We start from the raw sequence: 24,967 nt of genomic DNA, 5'->3' as shown, positions 1-24,967 counted from the left end.
TGGGGCGAGGCTGACCACATGTTAGAGCTTGGGGTGTGGTTGACCGCATGTTAGAGCTTGGAGTGGGATTGACCACGTCTTAGAGGTTCGGGTGGGGTTGACCTCATGTTAGAGCTTGGTTTGGGTTTGGGTATAGTCATGCCGGGTGGAAACAGTTGCTGTTTGCAGAAAAACCTCTGGAGTTGGTGACAGAGTTTGGGACTGTGTGTGTGTGTGTGTGTGTGTGTGTGTGTGTGTGTGTGTGTGTGTGTGAGGGCGAGAGCAAAAATGTGAACATAAGGGAGGTAATGAGGTGCGGTGAGGAGGTGAAACAACATAGTTCGAGTGCAAGTTTGGTTTGAGGAGGAACTGGAGGAGGTAGAATGCTTTGCGTACGGAGGAGTGGAAGTGGTGGCGTATGAAAGAAACCATGGAAGCTGAAACATGTCCCTGGATTTGGACGGGGGTGAGGGCCGGGCATGTCGCTGGTGCTCCACAGCGCGTGTGGAAGGAGAGATCAATGTCCATGGGGCCAAAGTCAGTTATGTCTAGATATGAATAGCCCCGATGGTGTAGTATGGACATAAGACTTGGGCTAAACCCACAAGGAAATGGAAGAAGGTTTTGCAAGTCTTAGACATCAAAAGCCTGAGAACAACAGTGTGTGGTCATAAGTGCAGTAAACAGTAAACTACTCAAATATATTGACGGAATAAACGTTTAGATGATAAGAAAATAACAACTTTACTTTCGTTTCGTAAACTTTGCCATAAACTTTATCTAATCTTCCTTCAGTCATTTTGGAATTTTCTTCTGAGGAAAAGTATGTGAGACATCCAAAGAAAGAGAAAAAAGAATTCCTATTTCACCAAACACAAGTCGCTATTTCGAACATCTTTTTACAAATCTAGATTGCTCGAGGAAAGTAAGCTGAGTACAACGGGTCGTTGGAACGAACGAGGAGGTGTTACGGGACGTTCTCCAAGCTTGCTGTGACGTAGCATGTGACGTGAGCGAGGGAAAATCGTACCGAAGCGAACTAAAAGGAAACTCATACGTTAGGGCTATTCAAGGTACGATTCAGAGTTAACGCGAAGGAAGGATCTTTACGGGCGAGAGTGAGTGTAACCAAGCGAGGGAAGGGGACTCTGGTGTCGAGGATGATGATGGGTTGAGGTAGACGAACCTAACACCCAGTGTGTGTGTGTGTGTGTGTGTGTGTGTGTGTGTGTGTGTGTGTGTGTCGAGCGGGCGGGGCCAGCAGGCAAGCGACTGTGGCGGTGGATGTAGCGAGAACTTCTTGATTCGCTCTGACGTCTTGTGTTCTGACGTGCAGATACGAGCGACCGTTACACTCAGCGAACCGACCAATTGCGACGCCTTGTGTGACGAAATGAACTCGCCGATGACCCGTAACGGAAAGACGCGACTAAGTAACTGTGACGCTGAATTTTCTGACGCAAGATAAAATCAAAGCGGCACATGAACGGTTGTGGCGTCTCCAGGGAGCCACACATGATCAGCTGTGGTGACGGAAGACCCTGACATCGTGGTCACCAGCGGACGACCCAGCCCTGGCAGGCCAGGACTGATGGCAGGAACTGGGTCGAGAGGTCTGGACGAGCTGGAGCGGGGGAGAGTTTTGACGACGATCATTCACACAGCAGATATGAAGGTCACGAGATATATAGAAAATGTTCAGTGTGATGCTTCAGAGAGCGGGAAAGGAGGCAACATGCTGGAAAGATACTTCAAATATGGAGGAAAAGCTTGATGAAAGTATGAGGTGAATGAGAACACCCGGGAGGAGTTATGTGTGAGTTGACGATAGATGAGGCAGCGAGGTGTCGTCTCACAAGCAGGTCCGACATATGATTACTGAGGCATAAATAAGAGACACAAGGTATAGAGGCACAAATGAGAAAGTATTTCCTCAAGGGTGAAGTATACTAGGTGTACAGGTATATATGAGGCAAGACATACATCAAGGGTGTAGTATACAAGTACTGAGGAGGGAATTTATACACCAAGGGCGTAGTATACAAGTGCAATTGAAGATAACAGACATCAAGGGTGTAGTATACAAGGTATACTGTACACGTGAGGAGAGTAATATAGTGGGGGTTGTAGTATACAAGGTATACAAATATAAATTCACAGACAGTCTGAGGATAACTTATTTAAGAACTAAGTTCAAGCGACGTAAGGTTAAACTATACATTGTTTAGGGTACGCTACTACGAACAGTAGTAGAACACCAGCAGCAGCTGTTAAGAAATGGTTATCTTAATCCTAAACTTGAGAATCCTACTCTTCATCGTCATGTTGCTTGTTAGTGTTGTACTCTAAATGATAAGAGATTTGGTTACTGAGGTTCGGGGAGGAGGAGGAGTCATTCGGTCTATGACAAACTGTTTTTTTTTTTAGAATTACTTCTTATCCCCGCAAGTATAACCCATAAGTTTTATAACCAAGTTCTCGGGGGATAATCTTCCAGGTTTGGCTAGGTTACTTGAGCTCTACTGAAGCTACGTGTCCAGTTTAAGTGTGAATACGTGGTCAGTTTTGTTCAGTTAAGATGAAGTGTTTAGGTTAGGTTAGGTTAGGTTAGGTTAGGTTATGCTTAGCTGTACCGCAGCAAAAATGACGTTTTAAAATCATACAGCACACGCCACCGCCACCTCCTCCTCCTCCTCCTCCTCCTTGAGCTTGCACGGCATCACAAGCAGCCTCCACCATCCTGGCCTGGGTGGGTACGGCAGGAGAGAGGCCAGCAGAGTTCGCACACACGCTCAGGGTCGAGACGACCATCGAACAGAGAGAGATTCACAGACTATACCATCAGAGGGTCCGTCTCGATCTTAAAATTCAAACTTCTCAGACGCACTTAGTTGCAAACTACTCCCAGAATGTTCACTCCATGAAGTTAAGGGAGGAGTGAACATGCAGGTGAGTCGTATTTTTTTTTTAAACCTTAATGTACACTTTGTTTTTTTTTCTACCCAATCGCAAGAATACATTTTCTCCTTTTCACGATCGCTGATGGCGCCAGCGTGGTGACAGTGTATATGTCAAATGAATGTTTACTTTCGATTTGTTTGCGGTTTTTTAAATCGAGAGGAAATCAAATGAAAATCATCCTTAATGCTGTGATGTAAAAGATTATTTGCAGAGATATTCTACCGATCTGAAGACAAGCGACGAGAGGTTGAAAATACCGAAAAAAAAAAGAAAATATACGATTTACAACAAAAGAGAGCGTCTCTCTCTCTCTCTCTCTCTCTCTCTCTCTCTCTCTCTCTCTCTCTCTCTCTCTCTCTCTCTCTCTCTCAGCACTGTGGCGATGTGTGGCGACCAGTGGAGGGTAAGGAGGCTCGTGTGGTCAGGTGGAAGTGTGAGCCTCACGCAAGATACACAGGAATGATGAGACTTGTGGTCAGGTGGGAGTGTGAGCCTCATGTGAGATACACAGGAATGATGAGTCTTGTGGTCAGGTGGGAGTGTGAGCCTCATGTGAGATACACAGGAATGATGAGTCTTGTGGTCAGGTGGGAGTGTGAGCCTCATGTGAGATACACAGGAATGATGAGTCTTGTGGTCAGGTGGGAGTGGGAGCCTCATGTGAGATACACAGGAATGATGAGACTTGGGAGTATTAAAGAGATAATCTGACGGGTGAAGAGATCACTGGAGGAGGAAGAGACTGAGTGTATCACACCGGCGGACGTGGCTGACATCTCCTGACATATTGGATCTACGGGGCCACTTGGGAAGGTGGAGCAGACCTGACGTACAATGTATGCTACAGTATATGGTACAGTACATGGTACAGTACATGGTACAGTACATGGTACAGTAATGGTACAGTATATGGTACAGTACATGGTACAGTATATGGTACAGCATATGGTACAGTGTGTGGTACTTTTGACTCCATCTATTACCCAGAAGACCAAACTGTTACAAGCAACATTAGTAGTCCCTAGTTAGCTCGTCAAAACTAGCAGGAAGACCTGCTACATGTAGCAGCAGTAGTCTCAAATCCTTTGCCACAGCCAGGTGGCCAGGACAAGTTACAGGTAGCAGCTGTCCCGTATACCTTTGGCCACAACCAGCAACCAAACCTGTTGCAGGTAGGAACAGCCCCGTACCTCTGGCCCTAAACGGCAGCCAGGCCCATTGCAGGTAGCAACAGCCCCGTATCTCTAGTCACAAACGGGAGCCAGACCTGTTGCAGGTAGCAACAGTCCAATACCTCTGGCCACGACCGGCAGACACTCAGTATAGCCCATAAGTGTAGCGGGAGAGGGTTGGGTGGAAGGCCACCGCCACCTGTACACAGCTCAGAGAGGATCCAGGTGGCTGCGACCTCCCTCCTGAGTGAAAATAAAGACCATAAATAGAAAGGCAAATATTCCTGAACCACATGAGGGTGTCTTGTGAGGCCAGCGTAAGCACGCCATACAAAACATCAGAGTGAAAACAAGGGAAAAAATCTCAAGGAAAATTTGGTCTATTGAAAGTAGATCAGACCAACAAAAGGTTTTTTTTTATTTTTCCCTTCTCCAGGGAGGAGGAAGTCTCGAAAAGGGTAATGTTTCAGTGGATGAGGTTCACGTGAGGATCTTTCATGAGGGGTGTAAGAAGCAAGGGATGATGGATGGGGTAGACTGGTAAGAGTGTAACAGTATTCAGCGAACTATGATGAGAGCCCAGGAGTGATGAACTTGGCCTCATGGAAATGTTGTTATGTGTAAAACCAATGAGAGAAAAAATGATCAATTTTGTTTGATGGAAGAAACAGTTGTTCATAAAAGAGTTATAAAGGCAAATAACTGATTGATCGTTAGACTGTAGTTACTAACGAATGAGTTGATGTATAAAAGAATGAGTGATGGCAAGGAATCACCATTTTTGAAAAAAAGACAATGTTGTAGAAGGCGGTAAGAAGAGAAACGGATATGAAAAACACATACAATGCTTGATTCTGTTGTTTTCTTGATTCTGTTCCTTGCTTGATTCTGTTGTTTTCTTGATTCTGTTCCTTGCTTGATTCTGTTCTTTTCTTGATTCTGTTCCTTGCTTGATTCTGTTCCTTGCTTGATTCTGTTCCTTGCTTGATTCTGTTGTTTTCTTGATTCTGTTCCTTGCTTGATTCTGTTCTTTTCTTGATTCTGTTCCTTGCTTGATTCTGTTCCTTGCTTGATTCTGTTCCTTGCTTGATTCTGTTCCTTGCTTGATTCTGTTCCTTGCTTGATTCTGTTCTTTTCTTGATTCTGTTCCTTGCTTGATTCTGTTCTTGCTTGATTCTGTTCCTTGCTTGATTCTGTTCCTTGCTTGATTCTGTTCCTTGCTTGATTCTGTTGTTTTCTTGATTCTGTTCCTTGCTTGATTCTGTTCCTTGCTTGATTCTGTTCCTTGCTTGATTCTGTTCCTTGCTTGATTCTGTTCCTTGCTTGATTCTGTTGTTTTCTTGATTCTGTTCCTTGCTTGATTCTGTTCCTTGCTTGATTCTGTTCCTTGCTTGATTCTGTTCCTTGCTTGATTCTGTTCCTTGCTTGATTCTGTTCTTTTCTTGATTCTGTTCCTTGCTTGATTCTGTTCCTTGCTTGATTCTGTTCCTTGCTTGATTCTGTTCTTTTCTTGATTCTGTTCCTTGCTTGATTCTGTTCCTTGCTTGATTCTGTTCCTTGCTTGATTCTGTTCCTTGCTTGATTCTGTTCCTTGCTTGATTCTGTTCCTTGCTTGATTCTGTTCTTGCTTGATTCTGTTCCTTGCTTGATTCTGTTCCTTGCTTGATTCTGTTCTTTTCTTGATTCTGTTCCTTGCTTGATTCTGTTCCTTGCTTGATTCTGTTCCTTGCTTGATTCTGTTCCTTGCTTGATTCTGTTCCTTGCTTGATTCTGTTCCTTGCTTGATTCTGTTCCTTGCTTGATTCTGTTCTTTCTTGATTCTGTTCCTTGCTTGATTCTGTTCTTTTCTTGATTCTGTTCCTTGCTTGATTCTGTTCCTTGCTTGATTCTGTTCTTGCTTGATTCTGTTCCTTGCTTGATTCTGTTCTTTTCTTGATTCTGTTCCTTGCTTGATTCTGTTCCTTGCTTGATTCTGTTCTTTCTTGATTCTGTTCCTTGCTTGATTCTGTTCCTTGCTTGATTCTGTTCTTTTCTTGATTCTGTTCCTTGCTTGATTCTGTTCCTTGCTTGATTCTGTTCTTTCTTGATTCTGTTCCTTGCTTGATTCTGTTCCTTGCTTGATTCTGTTCCTTGCTTGATTCTGTTCCTTGCTTGATTCTGTTCCTTGCTTGATTCTGTTCCTTGCTTGATTCTGTTCCTTGCTTGATTCTGTTCCTTGCTTGATTCTGTTCCTTGCTTGATTCTGTTCCTTGCTTGATTCTGTTCCTTGCTTGATTCTGTTCCTTGCTTGATTCTGTTCCTTGCTTGATTCTGTTCTTTTCTTGATTCTGTTCCTTGCTTGATTCTGTTCCTTGCTTGATTCTGTTCCTTGCTTGATTCTGTTCCTTGCTTGATTCTGTTCCTTGCTTGATTCTGTTCCTTGCTTGATTCTGTTCTTTTCTTGATTCTGTTCCTTGCTTGATTCTGTTCCTTGCTTGATTCTGTTCTTTTCTTGATTCTGTTCCTTGCTTGATTCTGTTCCTTGCTTGATTCTGTTCTTTCTTGATTCTGTTCCTTGCTTGATTCTGTTCCTTGCTTGATTCTGTTCCTTGCTTGATTCTGTTCCTTGCTTGATTCTGTTCCTTGCTTGATTCTGTTCCTTGCTTGATTCTGTTCCTTGCTTGATTCTGTTCTTTTCTTGATTCTGTTCCTTGCTTGATTCTGTTCCTTGCTTGATTCTGTTCCTTGCTTGATTCTGTTCCTTGCTTGATTCTGTTCCTTGCTTGATTCTGTTCCTTGCTTGATTCTGTTCCTTGCTTGATTCTGTTCCTTGCTTGATTCTGTTCCTTGCTTGATTCTGTTCCTTGCTTGATTCTGTTCCTTGCTTGATTCTGTTCCTTGCTTGATTCTGTTCCTTGCTTGATTCTGTTCCTTGCTTGATTCTGTTCTGTTCTTGATTCTGTTCCTTGCTTGATTCTGTTCCTTGCTTGATTCTGTTCCTTGCTTGATTCTGTTCCTTGCTTGATTCTGTTCCTTGCTTGATTCTGTTCTTTTCTTGATTCTGTTCCTTGCTTGATTCTGTTCCTTGCTTGATTCTGTTCCTTGCTTGATTCTGTTCCTTGCTTGATTCTGTTCCTTGCTTGATTCTGTTCCTTGCTTGATTCTGTTCCTTGCTTGATTCTGTTCCTTGCTTGATTCTGTTCCTTTCTTGATTCTGTTCCTTGCTTGATTCTGTTCCTTGCTTGATTCTGTTCTTTTCTTGATTCTGTTCCTTGCTTGATTCTGTTCCTTGCTTGATTCTGTTCTTTTCTTGATTCTGCTCCTTGCTTGATTCTGTTCCTTGCTTGATTCTGTTCTTTTCTTGATTCTGTTCCTTGCTTGATTCTGTTCCTTGCTTGATTCTGTTCTTTTCTTGATTCTGCTCCTTGCTTGATTCTGTTCTTTTCTTGATTCTGTTCTTTTCTTGATTCTGTTCCTTGCTTGATTCTGTTCTTTTCTTGATTCTGTTCCTTGCTTGATTCTGTTCCTTGCTTGATTCTGTTCCTTGCTTGATTCTGTTCTTTTCTTGATTCTGCTCCTTGCTTGATTCTGTTCCTTGCTTGATTCTGTTCCTTGCTTGATTCTGTTCCTTGCTTGATTCTGTTCCTTGCTTGATTCTGTTCCTTGCTTGATTCTGTTCCTTGCTTGATTCTAAGTTATGGTTTTCGGTTGTTGCGTCGCTGCATCTTCTGAGGAACGTATCACTTGTTGACTTCATCAAAATGGTTTAAGGAAAAGCTTTAAGGGTTCTGATCAAGTCACCCTTGATTCTTCTCTCTCTCATTTCTTCTCTCTCTCCTCTTCATCTGTTTTCCTCAGTCTCATGCCACCCTCACCCTAGCCATTCTCCCACACACACACACAACCCTCACTCCCATCACGGCCCACATTAATCCCCAGCCAATATGCGTTAATTACACTGATTCACCTGCCGACGCGGGGGGGCTACACTGTCTGCCCTCGGCTCAGGGGCGGCCCCGTCTTCGGCCCTCGGGAGGATGAGTTCCAAGCCAAGGATAGCCCTGTCCTGAGTAATCTCTCGAGAGGGATGGGTCCCGCCCCAGGGCCAGCCCTGCCCTCATTCCATGGGTGATTGGGTCCCGCCCCAGGGCCAGCCCTGCCCTCATTCCTTGGATGATTGGGTACCTGCCCCCAGGGCCAGCCCTGCCCTCATTCCTTGGATGATTGGGTCCTGCCCCAGGGCCAGCCCTGCCCTCATTCCTTGGGTGATTGGGTCCCGCCCCAGGGCCAGCCCTGCCCTCATTCCTTGGGTGATTGGGTCCCGCCCAAGGGCCAGCCCTGCCCTCATTCCTTGGATGATTGGGTCCCGCCCCCAGGGCCAGCCCTGCCCTCATCCCTCGGGAGGATGGGTCTTGTTGACCACCTTCAACACCACATCCACGCTACCACAGCCACCAACATTCCTCTCAAGAGAGGAAAGAACATCAAGAACGACAACGAAAAAGATAACAGAGAGTTCGTTTTGTAAAGAGATGCTCGGAGACAATCTTCTTTCCATCAGGATGGGCCAACTCATGAAGGTGCATTTAGTGGTAAAGATCCATTCAATATTTAGGAACCTTGCCACTAAGGTAATGAATCATCTATGTTTCAAATATTGTAGATAATGTCTGTATGATTCTGTTCCAGTGGTTGGTGTTCACTGATTCTTTCCCGTCTCTCATGTCTGCCATTATCTAAACACTCATGTTAAATTCCTCGACTTGGATGAGTTTTCACTGTCTAATACCGTCTCCTTTTTATTGGATTCTGTCGATGTCTTCCGTTTACACTGATTCTGTCGGATTTATATAACTAATACATTCTTGTCGGATTTTGGTATATTCCGACGAATTCCGGAGACCTGACTGAATGTGACTGTTGGTCGGATCCTGTCGCATTTTCCCCCCAAAAGCATATCGCACATCATCCGATTTCGTTCCTCCTCACAATGCATGAATCGGGGATGGATTTGTGCCCAGCCACCCAAATCATCAGCATAGGAATTGCTGGCAAATTCTGTAAAGGCTTTCCCCCTTTTTTCCCCCCATTTTCTCAAAGGTATCTGAACTAACTCACTTGCACTACGTGCTGTTGGCGAGCTCAGACACACACAAAGCTTGTGCTGCTCCACAGGCAGCCAGACTGGTATCAGGTCGAAGCTTGAGTTGATTTTTTTTTTACGACATACTTGAATGTTATCTGCGTCTGTACATACGTCAAACGTTGTTGTGAACTGCATCCTTACCGTCTGAGGAGACACGTTTTCTCCCGGAGAAAGAAGGAAATATACACAAGCGTTTACTTAGATTATATATAACTAGACAAATTGAAGTCATTATTATCGAAATGTATTCCCGAGAGTATGAATTATTTTTGCCTTGAACCTGGATCTTCAAAACTGACGAAAAGCTGAGATTTCTGACAAGTTCCTTTCTAAGTTAAGGCCCACACCTAAGAGCTTATCGTACCGTGATCCAGAATAAGAGGAAAGGTTTCAGATACCATCAAATCAACCTATCGTGATCCAGAATAAGAGGAAAGGTTTCAGATATCATTATATCAACGTATTGTCATCCAGAATAAGAGGAAAGGTTTCAGTTACCATTATATCAACGTATCGTGATCCAGAATAAGAGGAAAGGTTTCAGAAACTACTATATCCAACTGGGTGATATACTCAAGCCCTTAGAGAAATGAGTGATTTTCCTCGGGAGGGAGGTCCCAGACTACAGAAACCCACGGGTACGTTCTGACCTGCACCAAATGCCTTCATAACACCCTGTATGGAAGTGTCATCATCCTGGGAAGCAGGGGAGTGAAGCCGATTCGAAGCTTCATTTGGGTCGCTTTGTCCTACGCTAGCGACCGCTGGGAGGTTGAGCTGACCCTGCAATTGTCAATACCCACCTCTATAATGGTGAGTCCCAACTTCTACAATGCTTTGACCCCCACCTTCTCAATGGTTAATCTTAACTTCACCAATGTTCTATTTCTACGTCGTTCAAGAGTTCCCATTTCTAAAACGATGATTCTCTTCTCCTACAGTGTTGATTCCCCTCTTCTACAGTGGTTAGTCCCTACATCTACAATGGCCAGTCCCCACATCTACAATGGTCAGGTCCCCACATCTACAATGGTCAATCCCTACATCTACAGTGGTAAAAGTCCCCACTTTAACAGCGCGTCCCCACTTCTACATCAGTGAGTCTCCCGACTTGTGAGTCACATTTTGAGGACAGAGAAGGATGAGAAGTGAGGAACAATGGGTAGTAAATCGTCCACTGCCTTGCCTGATCCCAAATGGAACACGGAATACTTGCGTATCATCTTAGCAGCATGGCGTATGTGGCGAAGGTATGCAAGTGAAGATTCATTATAGTTAGATCCTATCATAATAATGAGGATATGAATCTAAAGACCAGGACTTTTGCAAGTACGGTACGCATCCACAGTGTGTGTGTGTGTGTGTGTGTGTGTGTGTGTGTGTGTGTGTGTGTGTGTGTGGTTACTATTTGTATGGTATGTGAGGAAAATTTTACAATCATGTGACTTCGTCTCTTAAAACACACACACACACACACACACACACACACACACACACACACACACACACACACACACAGAGTTCTGCTTCTTACTGTCCTACACAGACTGATAATCTGAAATCATCATTGTAACCCGAAGATAATAATGTCTTGTGCAATAAAGTATAGAAAGAATATAAAGAATGAGATCGATTCTATGAATTTTCACTAATGTAGAAAATGTATTGACCAAAAACTCTGTCTAATCACTACATATTCGAGTACCATCTCATGTATCAGCCTTCTGGGTAATGATGATGACGGTATATCATACTTACACTAAGACCTCTCAAGGTAGCTAGAGTCACGCTTCTTTGATCACAAGAACTTCAAGATTTCTTTATCTTTTACTGAAAACTTGATTCATTTCTTAGAAACGCTGTGAATTTTCTTATCGTCTTCGATGGCACAGAACTTCCTCCCAAAATAGCTGAGGATGACTTAAGAGGGTGAGATTGCCTCGCGCTTCGCTTCTCCTTGTTCCTTTGTCCATTATGGTCGGTTAAGATGTAAATATTGTATTCTTCCGCGTTCCTCTGAAAAAGGGACTTACTGATTGTGATCATAAGTGCTGTTATATTATCAATATATCAACGAAATGTGCTACACATTAAGTATCGTGCAATTTGTAAGTGTAATTTTCTTGCCCGATAATGAATTACTCCGGCGTCTAAGAACTAGTTTTCCATAGTTGGGTAAATTTTTTCCATCCGTCTTAACTCTTAAGGCAGAAAAATCAGTTATGCGCAGAATAACATTATCTGAATACAACAACTTTCTTAGTTTTCATTGTATGTCACTATGGTTTAGCAGAACACCTGGTATCATTAAACTACACTCATATCTCACGTACTAGCCAGTCAACATACGACCCTCGCGCACCCTATCTGTTTTATTTCAGACCACTCATCCATCATACCCCCAGTGACTCTCACATAAGTGCTATTTCCATATTAATCATATGAAACAAGGCCATCCTTTCCAGGCTGGCGTACTCATTTCCCAGATCTATTCAACAGCAACTTCGCCTCTATTCCATACTGCTCTGAGTCCCACTAGCTTTTCCATCTTCTGATACATTATTGCTACTCTCATGGCCTATATTCACACACACATATACACCTCCAATGTCTTTTTATCTTTCTCCCTAGATCTTAATAGACTCTCTTTATTTTATCTCCCAGCATTTCTATTTTATTTATTTCTGATTCTCGTCCTTAGATTCCACAAAATTTACTATTTTCTTCAGCATTTTCGAACACTCATCCTCCTGACCTTCACTCAAACCTTTAAGCTTCCACACACAGACGTACAGACACACACACACACACACACACACACACACACACACACACACACACACACACATCGTCTTCCATCCTCTCTCCGTTCCCACTCAACCTTTACCCTTCCCAGTCCCTCAATCTCATCCAGTCAAGGCTTATCCTTACGGACGTAATCCAACCCCTGACCCTCTCTCTGTAGGACCTCTCGCATCGCCTACCTTACCGAGGATTCTAATACCATTCTCAAAAGAGTCGATTTTTTTTCCCCCCTCAGACCTAAGATCAAAGAACAGCCACCGACACCGCTGTCCCTTCCTGTGAGGTTGTTTACTTTCCGTCCCGTTCTTTACCGTTATCTTACGGTGATGTTGAGCAGTAGGATATGTCCATGTTTTTGCTGTTACACCTCCGTTGATTTGTGATAGAGAATTGTGAATTGTTTATTCCAATATGTGTTTACAGTTGTTTGGCAAATAATAGTGTGTGGTTATTTTTTGTGGATAAGTGTGCTTTTAATGTGTGTTTGTGTGATGTGTGTCTTATATATATATATATATATATATATATATATATATATATATATATATATATATATATATATATATATATATATTTATGAAAAGGAAACACGATACGGTCTGCAGGCTGTGTTTATAGAGTACAATGTAAAAGTTGTGATATGTTTTATGCTGGGAAGACTGGTAAGGATCTTTCTGTTAGTTTCAAGCAACATAAGTATAAATTAATACAGGACAAGAATCAAATGCTTGTTTAATCACGTTAAAAACTATAATCAATGTACTGACTGGAGTAATGCCATCTCAGTTATCAACTCTAACTCCGGTACCACGAGAAATATCATTGAATCTTCTATTATCAAATACACAAAGAATTGTAACATAATACTAGTGAAGGTCTACACAAATTGGATAGCTTAATTGTTAAAGAAATTTGCAAAGAGGTCCCTATCTTGTTCACATGATAAATCTATGATACGGATATTGCCAGACTTGAACGCACCCGACCTCCATTTGGGTAATCACATGTTCACCAGATGGCGTCCTAGCTACGTCTCTTCCTTGTATATATCAACTGACTGTTATATTTCTTTCTTGTACCTCCCCTGATGATGTGATCATTACACGAAAGTGTACTTGGGAGCTTATCGTGCTTCATTTCCCCGTGGATTGCTTGGAATTTACCTGATCACGCGCTCAATTGTGCTCTTTTCCCCGCCACACATGAAATGGCACCCCCCTCCCCCGCGCAAGGTATCGCTAGAAAAAGACAACAAAGGCCACATTCGTTCACACTCAGTCTCTAGCTATCATGTGTAGTGCACCGAAACCACAGCTCCTTTTACACATCCAGGACCCACAAAACTTCCCATGGTTTACCCCAGACGCTTCACATGCCCTGGTTCAATCCATTGACAGCACGTCGATCCCGGTATACCACATCGTTCCAATTCACTCTATTCCTTGCACACCTTTCATCCTCCTGTATGTTCAGGCCCCGATCGCTCAAAATCTTTTTCACTCCATCCTTGCACCTCCAATTTGGTCTCCCACTTCTCCTCGTTCCCTCCACCTCTGACACATATATCCTCTTTGTCAATCTTTCCTTACTCATTCTCTTCATGTGACCAAACCATTTCAATACACCCTCTTCTGCTCTCTCAACCACACATATGTAAGAGCCGGAGGTGAGGCTGCGTATGTGGCGATGGTGTCAGTGTGTGTGTGTGTGTGTGATCTGGATACCCAAGACGTGACGTCTCCACGGGGCCTTCCTCCGAGTTTGTAAGCGTCAGACTTGACGTCAGTCCTCAAGGGATCTTTATCCTAGAATATATATGGCAATGGGACCTGACGCTAGGGGTAGGTGGGGATGGGGTGGGGGTGGGGGTGTAATTGGGGGTTGGGGGGGGAGGGCGGTCGGAAGACCTATTCCTGCTGTGTTGCGTCGTAACCCTGCGTCGGGTTGAACGCTGAACAGACGCAATTATCTTTTTCCTCCCTGTAAAGGTTAGACCTGGTGGTGTGTGTGTGTGTGTGTGGTGGGGGTGTTGCTTCATGTGTGTAAAGGTTGAAGTGTGAGTATTGTTCTGTGTGTGTGTGTGTGTGTGTGTGTGTGTGTGTGTGTGTGTGTGTGTGTGTGTGTGTGTGTGCATTTCTCCTGATACATGTGAATCAGTGTTTCTACCAGTATGATTGTATTTCGTGTGGTATTCGTGTTATATTCAAACATTCATTTTACTGTTTTCCTGTGTCTCTACTGGTGTTCATTTGTAAAATGACAGATCGTTTTGACTAACATTTTTTTCCTCTGTTTTTAATGGTTTTGTATTTTCATAAAGTCATATGAAAATACAAAACACACACACACACACACACACACACACACACACACACACACACTCACAGAACAATACTCACACTTCAACCTTTACACACATGAAGCAACACCCCCACCACACACACCACCAGGTCTAACCTCTACAGGGAGGAAAAAGATAATTGCGTCTGTTCAGGAATGATGAATAATGATCAATACATCATATGCACTCTTAGTGATCCATGCTGATTACAATGAACAATACATCGTATTCATTCTTGATGATCCGCACTGATTACAATGAACAATACATCGTATTCATTCTTGATGATCCGCACTGATTATAATGATCAATACATCATATTCATTCTTGATGATCCGCACTGATTATAATGATCAATACATCATATTCATTCTTAGTTATCCACGCTGATTACAGTGAACAATACTTCGTATTCATTCTTGATGATCCGCACTGATTATAATGATCAATACATTATATTCATTCTTGATGATCCGCTCTGATTATAATGATCAATACATCGCATTCATTCTTGGTGATCCGCACTCATTATAAGATACACGTGTAATCTCACTTTCGGTACCCGTAAGATACCTACATTCCCTCCAATGCCCATTGTATTAGCCAATACCTCCGATACAGTCCCGCCGCTGCCTTGACCAGCGCTGGTAAGCTCAGCCGGACCTCCTGATGGAGGGGGAGAAACTCACGCGATCATCGGCCTCACGACACGGTAGGAAGGATCAGCTGACACGGAAGACACGACGCGGTGCGGTCCATCAGAACACGGCAGCCCCGCCGCCGCCACCACCCCCAGGCAATCTGACGGATGGAATTGGACCACAGTGGCCCGAAACGACTGGTGGTCGACCATTGGTGCCCGCTACAGATGACCTCCAATATCGAAGGTCATGTCTGATCCTCAAAAGCACTGAAATACGAAGGCATTCTGACCTCCTCATTTCTAGGATCGCGGACTCCCTCTTTCCCTCCGATCCTCATTAATATCCTTCAGGTCTCTTGTTCCTAGGACTTGTCGTTGCTATTTATGTGGTGGGTTGAAACTGGTGTTGTTGCCCCGTCCGTGAGGCTTGTGTATAAGTACCATGTATTGTGTGTATGTGTATGTGCGTGTGGGTTGTGAGCGATATATATATATATATATATATATATATATATATATATATATATATATATATATATATATATATATATATATATATATATTGGAAAGGATCACAATTTTGCGCGTCATCAAGATATTCCTATGAGTCCACTGGGAAAATGGAACGCGAAAAGTTCCCAAGTGCACTTTCGTGTCATAATCACATCATCAGGGGAGACACAAGAGAGAAATATGCGTCAGTTGATATACATCGAAGAGACGAAGCTAGGACGCCATATATATATTTAGAACCAGAACAAATGATCTAATCTTACATAATCATTATATGAAACTAGACATCACATTTCATCTTTATGAAACACACACACACACACACACACACACACACACACACACACACACACACACACACACGTAACGAGCTGTGGTGCCGCTCGGTGGACGTGGTCGACTTCCTGAGCGCTGTGGGATACCCACAGAAGAGGCAGGAAGGGAAAGGAAGGTATCTTAATGACCTACCATAATGCTCCACTACCTCCTCCCTCAGGGCACGTCAGAACACTGAGCTTTAACCTCGTCTGCTCTGTCATAAACATTTTCTCTTTATGGTAAAAGTTTTGATCTAATTCCACCATTTTAAACAAGCATTTAGCTAATCGTTCTAGAGCAATGAAGAGCTGTTACGGTGAGTCGCGGTTCTCAGGTGTTCGTTGATTTTTTTTTCAACGCCTTTGTTGGCCTACGTACGAATGTGTTCGTTAGTATATGTTTCTGTCATCCTCGATCACCGTTTCCCGCGTGAGCGAGGTAGCGCCAGGGATAGACGAAGAGAGGTTACATCGGCTCACATCCATTCTCTCTCTCTTAGCGTATGGACCCGTGTGTAAATCACTGTATGTAATTGCCTATTGTGCTACATGGAGAGGGAGAGTTATACACTCATGAGGCCACTCCCTCATAATCTGAAGTTTCTCTACTATCGTACAACTTTTTCTAAAACTCTTGTGCATCCAGTCCACATTCTCAATGTAATTATTTAGTTCTTTTACACCTTACCTTCTCTACTAACTTCCTTGCTCTATATGATCGTTTGGTCTCTGGTTGTTCTGTCCCTTACGTAGTTCGAGGAATTGTCCGCTGCTGACAACAGCAAACAGACGAGAAAATTCAGAGGTTGAAGGTTAGGTCGCCCATTATTCTTACATATATATATATATATATTTCTCATGGTGAGAGAGAGAGAGAGAGAGAGAGAGAGTGTGTTATACAACGGTAGAAAGATGTCATGCTATGATTATAATGATCATGAGTCAGGCATATCTAATCTAATGTTATTATATCCTAGTACATGATAATAACCCTGGGCCAGGCATATGAAATATTATATGTACCCTCCACCTCTACCATGATCGTGGGTTTTAATTCAGGTATATACATTGTTATCCTAGTGCCTCCAGGTGTCGACATATTTCTTTTTTCTTAATTTCGAAAAATCGCTCCATAAAAATAGCCCAAACAGGTTACGAGATGGGTAGTAATCTCTCTCTAGTTCTTAACGTCACGGTAGGCAAACACTCCAGAGTTCACGACCCCTCGCCTCTCCTCCTTCCTATCGTCTGTCATCATCCACTACCCCCCCCTCTCTCTCTCTCTCTTTCTCTCTCTCTCTCTCTCTCTCTCTCTCTCTCTCCCTTCTCTCAGCCTCTCTCCCTTTCCCCTCCCTTCGCCGCTCTGTATGCCTCCCACTCCCCTCCCTTCACTATCTCTTATCAACCAACCTAGCCCCCATTCTCACTATTCCGTCTTTACGCCTTTCGTTCCAACGTCCACAAAGGCGATAAGCCTCCGAGTTCTCTGACCCCCCCAGCCATCAACAACCAGACTCTACCTGGACTTAGAGAGAGAGAGAGAGAGAGAGAGAGAGAGAGAGAGAGAGAGAGAGAGAGAGAGAGAGAGAGAGAGAGAGAGAGAGGGAGGAAGGGAGGGAAAGAGAGAGGGAGAAGGAGGAAGGAAGGGAGAGGGAGGAAGAGAGGGGGAGAGAGGTGGAGAGGGGGGGAAGGAAATAAGAGAGAGAGAGGGAAAGGGAAAGAGAGAGAGAGAGAGAGAGAGAGAGAGAGAGAGAGAGAGAGAGAGAGAGAGAGAGAGAGAGAGAGAGAGAGAGAAATGTGTGTCTCACTCAGCACAAAGCCCAGTGCTGAGCTTGGCTATTTTCCCGTGCCAGCCTCCCTCCCAACACCAGAGTTTTGAAGGCCCCCCGTGTATATGACCACTGTCTTTACGGAACCTCCAAACGAATTTCTAATTCGTGGTTTGAAGACGTAATGAGGTCAATGACCCTTCACTATCTCTAATAGATCTTACTATTCCTTGACCTAAATGACATAACTGGCCTGGTCCAGACATCTTGATGCCTTAATTTAGTAGAGACTCGAAGAAAACGAAATGTGTCAGATTACCGAGTATGAAATCCGGGGTTGTTAAGTTTCAGGAAAATGACTGAGGTCTGGGGAGAGTCAGGAGGGGAGGAGGGGGAACGTGCGTGTCCATCAGGCAGGAGAGAGAGAGAGAGAGAGAGAGAGAGAGAGAGAGAGAGAGAGAGAGAGAGAGAGAGAGAGAGAGCAACCCCCACTCACTGGCCCCAGAGACAGGCGTCCTCATTCACCTGCGGCACAGGAATAACTGCCCTAGTTTGCGAACCACCGGATTCCCATTTTCTTTTATTTTTTTTTCTATAATCCTTTGTTGATGGGGATAATTTCCTTCTCAAATTATTTTTGCGTTCGGTCACGTACTTGTCTGTTTGCTTGTGTGCTTGTGAGTGTGTGGCGTGTGATTAGCTGGGTTTGGGGTTACGAGGAGAGAGTTTTACACTCGTGTTGCCTCGGCTCATAACCTTGCATATATGTACCATGTCTTTACACACACACACACACACACACACACACACACACACACCAGTCTAAGCCAGGTACCCATTTATCGACCAGCCCCGACGGGAGGATGAACACCTGGTATTGAGAGTGGGCCGAGTGCCACGCCCAGGATTCGAACCCCGACGGGGTAGTATGTATCAATAAAGAAGAATTTCCGCTTCCTGCTAGTTCAGTGGTGGAGAACATTCATATTTACGTGGCTTCATCAAATCGACTTATGAAGCTTGTGCATGGCCCAGAGTTAATCACATTTACCGTTCTCTCATTTAGCTTTTCCCCATATATATATATATATATATATATATATATATATATATATATATATATATATATATATATATATATATATTACTACTATTGTTGATAGAAAAAATTTCCCTTCTTGTTTCCTAACTTCTTGTACCCATCTCTGTCATACCCCGTATTGGTGAGATTTCTTCTCTCTCTCACGGAACTGTCATCAATGTCAACATCTGCGTACCTCCCGAGGAATACAATTGTTATCATGTTGAGGAATACAATTACTGTCATCTTCCTCACAACGTAAACCATCTGGGCCAGTCATTGGCTTCCCCCCATCAAGTTCTTATGCAGTTTTGAGTGTGACTGAGGAAAGCCGATTGCTTTCTGCTACGCTTCTCGAGAGCTTATCACTCCTGAAGTTCATGCAAAGTATAGGTTCAGAGCTTCATGTGATCCTATCCACACTCATTCCTCCGCTGCCTCACTCATCATCTGGATGCGTGTGTGCGTCTTCTAACATATGCCAGGCTACCTGGTGTATTTGTTTACAGCCCGAAGGTATTCGAAGCTCCTTATACACAGCCCGAAGGTATTCGAAGCTCCTTATACACATCCCGAAGGTATTCGAAGCTCCTTATACACATCCCGAAGGTATTCGAAGCTCCTTATACACAGCCCGAAGGTATTCGAAGCTCCTTATACACAGCCCGAAGGTATTCGAAGCTCCTTATACACGATAACGATTTTTTTTTTTTATACGTACAAGTCCACGTTCATTCCAGACGATTCCAATTCCGCTGTTTGATTCATTCGTCATTTGGTGATCTGTGAAACAATGTCTGTTATCAAACTCCACCCTTCCACTTACAACTTGGGTTCCACTCCCAAATCCCCAGTTGTCCACTACATTGAACAGAGCATCAGAACCCATGCGAACTTGAATGACACTGGCAGACTGTGTAGCACACACAACACTACGTGATTCCCTTACGTCGATAGATATATTTCGTTCTCCTAGCTCCATTCTCCCATTTTCCGTAATCAACTGGGTAATGATGATTTACTCGAGTATGCTTCGTACAAAGGGACTGGATCCGACAATTACCAATCGTCATAATCTTAACGTTACATCGTATTCAAAGTATCGGAAATGCGTTGCAGTTTTACGTTCGGGGTGTTGTTTGCGTCACCGAACACGTCACTATCACAGCTCTTACGTCATCAGTAGTCTCTCTCTCTCTCTCTCTCTCTCTCTCTCTCTCTCTCTCTCTCTCTCTCTCTCTCTCTCTCTCTCTCCTTGCTCTAATCCTCCAGAATCCCGGCTCATATCCCTGCTCAGCCGTCTTTCCCAGTATCAACTCATAATCTCTCTCACTCTCACATAAGCCATCCACCACTTACACCTGCCCGCCCAGCCTTGCATACGTCACGGCTTATAGCAATAATCCCGCTCATACCTGCTTCAATCTAGGCGTCAGCCACTGCCCTTTCCCTCCACCTGCCTTTCCCCTTTATCCCACCCATGGGGCAACAAGGACTGTAGAACTGAGAGAGATTATATATACCTTTAAAAGATGCATTGATGAAATAGGCTAAGGCAATGAAGGCTCATTTCTCCTCTTTCTATACCCGCGACTGGATGATATCAGTGTCATATAAAGAAAAGAAAAATAAGGTTCTTTTGAGGTGCAGTCGACGCAAGTGGCGATAAATTTCAAGAGAATATATCGCAAAGGGTCAATATTCCCTCAAGTAACTGTGAGAACCCGACTGTATTCTTTTCCAACGAGTTTAACGCAATACAGTTCCCGCACAGGAACTTTATAGAATGAGTGTAGCCCATACACCTCCCGTACAGGAACTTTATGTAGAATAAATCTAAACCATACACCTCCCGAACAGGATTTTGATAGAATAAACCTAAACCATACACCTCCAGCACAGGAACTTTATAGAATGAGTCTAACCCATACACCTCCAGCACAGGGACCCTTATCGGGGGGTATATTGGCTATGGAATATGTAAAAGAGGAGCTCTCATAGGATCCTATCCTATGGAATCTTGAGAGGGAGAACAAGACGGACGCAAAACATAAGGGGCCTTTAAGGAGACCGTGAGAGCCAACCGTCTTATCAAATAATGATAACACTAGGCTTTGGGAGTCGTGGCGGTCAGCCCCTTTATCATATGTATATATCACGGGGTATAATATCAGGCCCAGGAAAGCGAGGTGGTCGACAATTCCCATTTATATACCTTATACTGGATTCGCATAGGTGTGAGAATAATCTCTATGACTGTTATGTGAAAATGTTTGCCTATAGATGGCGTTGGGGTCTCCACTCCGTTCGTATATTACAATGTCCTTGGGAATTCAATCTAAACCAAAATAGATCGTTCTCGGATGCAGGAAACATAGACATGCGTCGTAAAATTTCGATGAAATTCCCTTCCTTAATGCCTCACGTGGAATTATGTAGACACGTATCCAAATTTATGCTGTTGTGAATGAATATTTATGTTACTGTTCAACGGAAGACCGTGGCAATAACACGTCACATTATATGAAATATGGAACATATTGTTAGTTTATCCTCTGACATTTTAATATACTCCAAAAACGTTTTGAAAAAAAGAAGCTACTGTCTCATAGCAGGTGCTATTTCACTACTAAAAGAGAAGTTTAAATTGAATTTAGATATAGAAAGTGTAGAATAATGCATGACTGTAGTCACTTATGTGTTTTTTGGTCTGCTTTCAACAATATTCCAACTCTATCATTAGTCCTTTGTCTCTGAGAAGGGCAAGGCTGGAGGTGTACCATCTTGTGGACGGAATTAAAATGCGACGAGTGATTGTGAGAACAGACAGGTCGTGGATGTAGATTAGATCGGGAAGTACCTTTCATACCTGAGCTCTAGAGATATACGTAAAAGAACTGAGACATTCCAATGGAGACGGAGAGTATGTGGTGGTGGGTGCAACGAGATGATGCGATGATGGAGAGAGAGAGAGAGAGAGAGAGAGAGAGAGAGAGAGAGAGAGAGAGAGAGAGAGAGAGAGAGAGAGAGAGAGAGTGGGATTGGAGCAGGATGTAAGGTTAGCCAGTTTTAAATGTAACAAGTAGTTAAGTAACTTACCGGTCGTCTCGGAACGTTGGTACTACTGCTGCTTGCTTGCTCTTCGTTCCGGCCTGGGTCAGTTGGCAACACTGCTGATGGAGGATACTCCGTCCGCCAAGAATTTTTTTTTCCTTTTTTTTTCCTAGATAAATGACGGATCAAGTCACTGTAGTTCACACGAAACACAATACACATCTAATATAGTCGTTGTTTGTAATACAATCTAAAGCATTTCATAATTTTTCAATCGTCGTTTTTGATGAAATAGTTGAAATCACTGTAGTTCACACTAAACACACTTTATTTCTGAAATTAAAAAAGAAACTGTTCTTAATGATAAAATCTAAAGCATTTATCAAATATCCAGATGCCATTGTTTGATAAAATATAGATGAAAAAAACTAGTTCACACTGTGAAGATATTTCAGTTTCTAACCTAACCATTATTAGTAACGTCACAAATTTGTAAAATACAAGTTTTAGATTCAGTCCTCCACTAACTTCTCCCGTCTCAATTTCTTATAAACAACCTACGTAAGTCTTCATTATTCGTTATTGTATAAGTTATCAATTGTTATTTGTATACGTTATTCATCACTGCATAAGGACACACAATTTTACTAGTGCAGGATAACAAGTTCACACCGTAAGTTCCAAGTGTAATGTCTCAACCTCCGCTGGGCACGGCACGACCATCACAAGTGAAAGTCAAACACAGCTTCACCACACAGCTAGACTGACGTATCGATGACGTATCGATCACGTGACTAGTTCCGGATACACTACGTTGCTAACAAGCTGTTTACCTAATTACACTCAAGTTAGAGGTAAATTATGATAATTCTATTTACTATTAGTGGACGTAACTACATGATACTGTTAAACGTAGTTGGGTAAATAGGTGGAATCATCTTTGGAACGAAACAAGTCTTTAACTCCTGTTGAGTATATGTAAACATCTGAGGAAGCAAAAGACACTAAGAAGAGTAGCTGCAGCACAGTCCCATTATGTTCAGTGTGTCGTCGGGATCCGCGTGCGCAGTGCCATCTCACGGTGCGCAACCCAACTGCCATTTGGCGTCCTAGGTTCGTCTCTTCGATGCATATCAACTGACTGTTATATTTCTCTCTTGTGTCTCCCCTGATGATGTGATTATTGCACGAAAGTGCACTTGGGAACTTTTCGTGTTTCATTTTCCCCGTGGACTCATAGGAATATCTTGATCACGCGCAAAATTGTGATCCTTTCCACATATGGTGTGTTAGTGTTGGAGGATCGAAGATTGTTAGAGAAATAGTTGACAAAAGGAGACAGAAATAGCGTAGGAAATAACTATTTCTTTTTTATACATACCGCTTGTTTTGCTGTTAAACATGACCAATAGGACGAAGGATATTAAACCACAAAGCGTTCTGATTGGTTTACACTAGTATCTTATTGACATCAATGGATCTTCCCTCAAACTGGGTGTCCTTTTCATTTATATGTTCGAAATGATATATACCTAATGGGGTAGTGACTTGCATTACATCTTACAGTTTGAATTAACACTAAAAATGGTAAAAAATCTTCCAAATCATAGAAAACGTTGAAGTGAATATTACGAAATAGTACAAACCTAACCTAACATAATCTAATATGACCTAGCCTAAACTATTCAGCGTAGCCTCGCTCAAATAAAATAACTAACCCTTGCCAAATACTTTAGCGGAGCATGGCCTCCACACGTCATTCTCAAACGAGTGACGCCAATGGATAACCAGCAGCCCTTATAACGAGCTGGTCGACTGCGAGAACGTTAACCAATCGCAACGAGGAGGACTGACGTCAACGAACGTTTCGTATCGACCATCCACTCACTGTGCCTGACGGCTTAATATCGTTTGATCTACGAATGCCAGTTTGTCGGCTCGATAACCATTCTCCTCCCGGCTTTCCTATCACTCAGCCAATATCATTGTAGTTAAGGTGCTGTTCTATATATCATACTATAAACACTCATGCGTCTATATACTCCTAATCAGGAACTGTGTGGGTCTCACTACAATGAGGGAGAAAACGGAAAATGGAATATAATTTTCAAGTTTTAAAATAATGCTGGAAAAACTACTATACTAAATTAGAATGCTTCGTTGGAGATAATCTTTTAAGGAAGATTATTCAAAATTCCAACAAAATTCCTCGTCTCTCATTGTTGTCCCGAGAAGGATAGTAGTAGTAGTAGTAGTAGTAGTAGTAGTAGTAGTAGTAGAAGTAGTAGTAGTAGTAGTAGTAGTAGTAGTAGTAGTAGTAGTAGTAGTAGTAGTAGAAGTAGTAGTAGTAGTAGTAGTAGTAGTAGTAGTAGTAGTAGTAGTAGAAGTAGTAGTAGTAGTAGTAGTAGTAGTAGTAGTAGTAGAAGTAGTAGTAGTAGTAGTAGTAGTAGTAGTAGTAGTAGTAGCAACTTGATTGATCACTTCTAACTGGACTCTTCTGCATTATTCTTAAGATGTGAGAAGGTTATGAAACCGCATCAAACTGCCCTTCATCTGGCTTATCAAATATTGTGAAACATTCTTTTAAGTTGGTGAATCACGTGTGTGTGTGTGTAGGTAGGTCCGTGCTAGGTGGGTGTGGACAATAGATACTTTTGAATGGAATCAATATCATGTTGTTTGATGTCAGGAGTTTCGATGGCGAGTTTGATGAAAGATGCATTTAGTATTGGTATTTTGTTTTTATGATCACCAGTGGTTCCTAATGTTATTCACTGCCCTGTACGTTTGACGATTCATATTGTTGTATGTTCTGTTAACCAGTCATTTTTCGTTTCTCTACCCACAAGCTGTTTCATTCACAAATGCCAAGTCCCTAACTCACAAAAGACACCAGTGTTTGACCTACATAACAAATATTTCTCAGAATACAACCATATAATCTTCTCCCTCCCTCCCTCCCTCGGCTCAGTGGGAGCCTTTGGAACATCCCGTCTCATCTCCATACTGTATCAAGGGATGGATAAGCTTAATGAACCCGGCCAAATCCCACGCCTCTTATGATTTCCCGCAGCGACGTCCTTTACACACTGTGTCCTACTTGGAGTATTCCAGCACAAACTGGTATATCTTCGATGACTATAGAGATAATGATAAAGATAACCGAAACCATGATTATCATCATTATTATTATCATTATCATTATTA

General features: G+C 42.8%; 1 protein-coding gene across 2 annotated transcripts in view; it reads right to left on the bottom strand.

Annotated features, from left to right (window-relative positions):
• Nucleotides 1-22,476, bottom strand: part of jdp (DnaJ domain-containing protein) — a 148,950-nt gene extending 126,474 nt beyond the window's left edge. Inside the window, exons 1-2 of one of the 2 annotated variants that reach the window (XM_071660682.1) lie at nt 22,433-22,476; nt 21,806-22,093 (exon numbers count right to left, since the gene is read on the bottom strand). In XM_071660682.1, the coding sequence (XP_071516783.1) occupies nt 21,806-21,982 (177 nt within the window). In that variant the 5' untranslated portion in view covers nt 21,983-22,093; nt 22,433-22,476. Of the gene's footprint in view, nt 1-21,805; nt 22,101-22,432 lie in introns of those variants that run through there. The other variant, XM_071660766.1, reaches the window with a different exon arrangement.
• Nucleotides 22,477-24,967: the final 2,491 nt, after the last annotated feature.

Source organism: Panulirus ornatus, chromosome 1 (assembly GCF_036320965.1).
Source record: "Panulirus ornatus isolate Po-2019 chromosome 1, ASM3632096v1, whole genome shotgun sequence".
NCBI lineage: Eukaryota > Metazoa > Arthropoda > Malacostraca > Decapoda > Palinuridae > Panulirus > Panulirus ornatus.
This window is presented reverse-complemented; position numbering and strand designations above follow the sequence as displayed.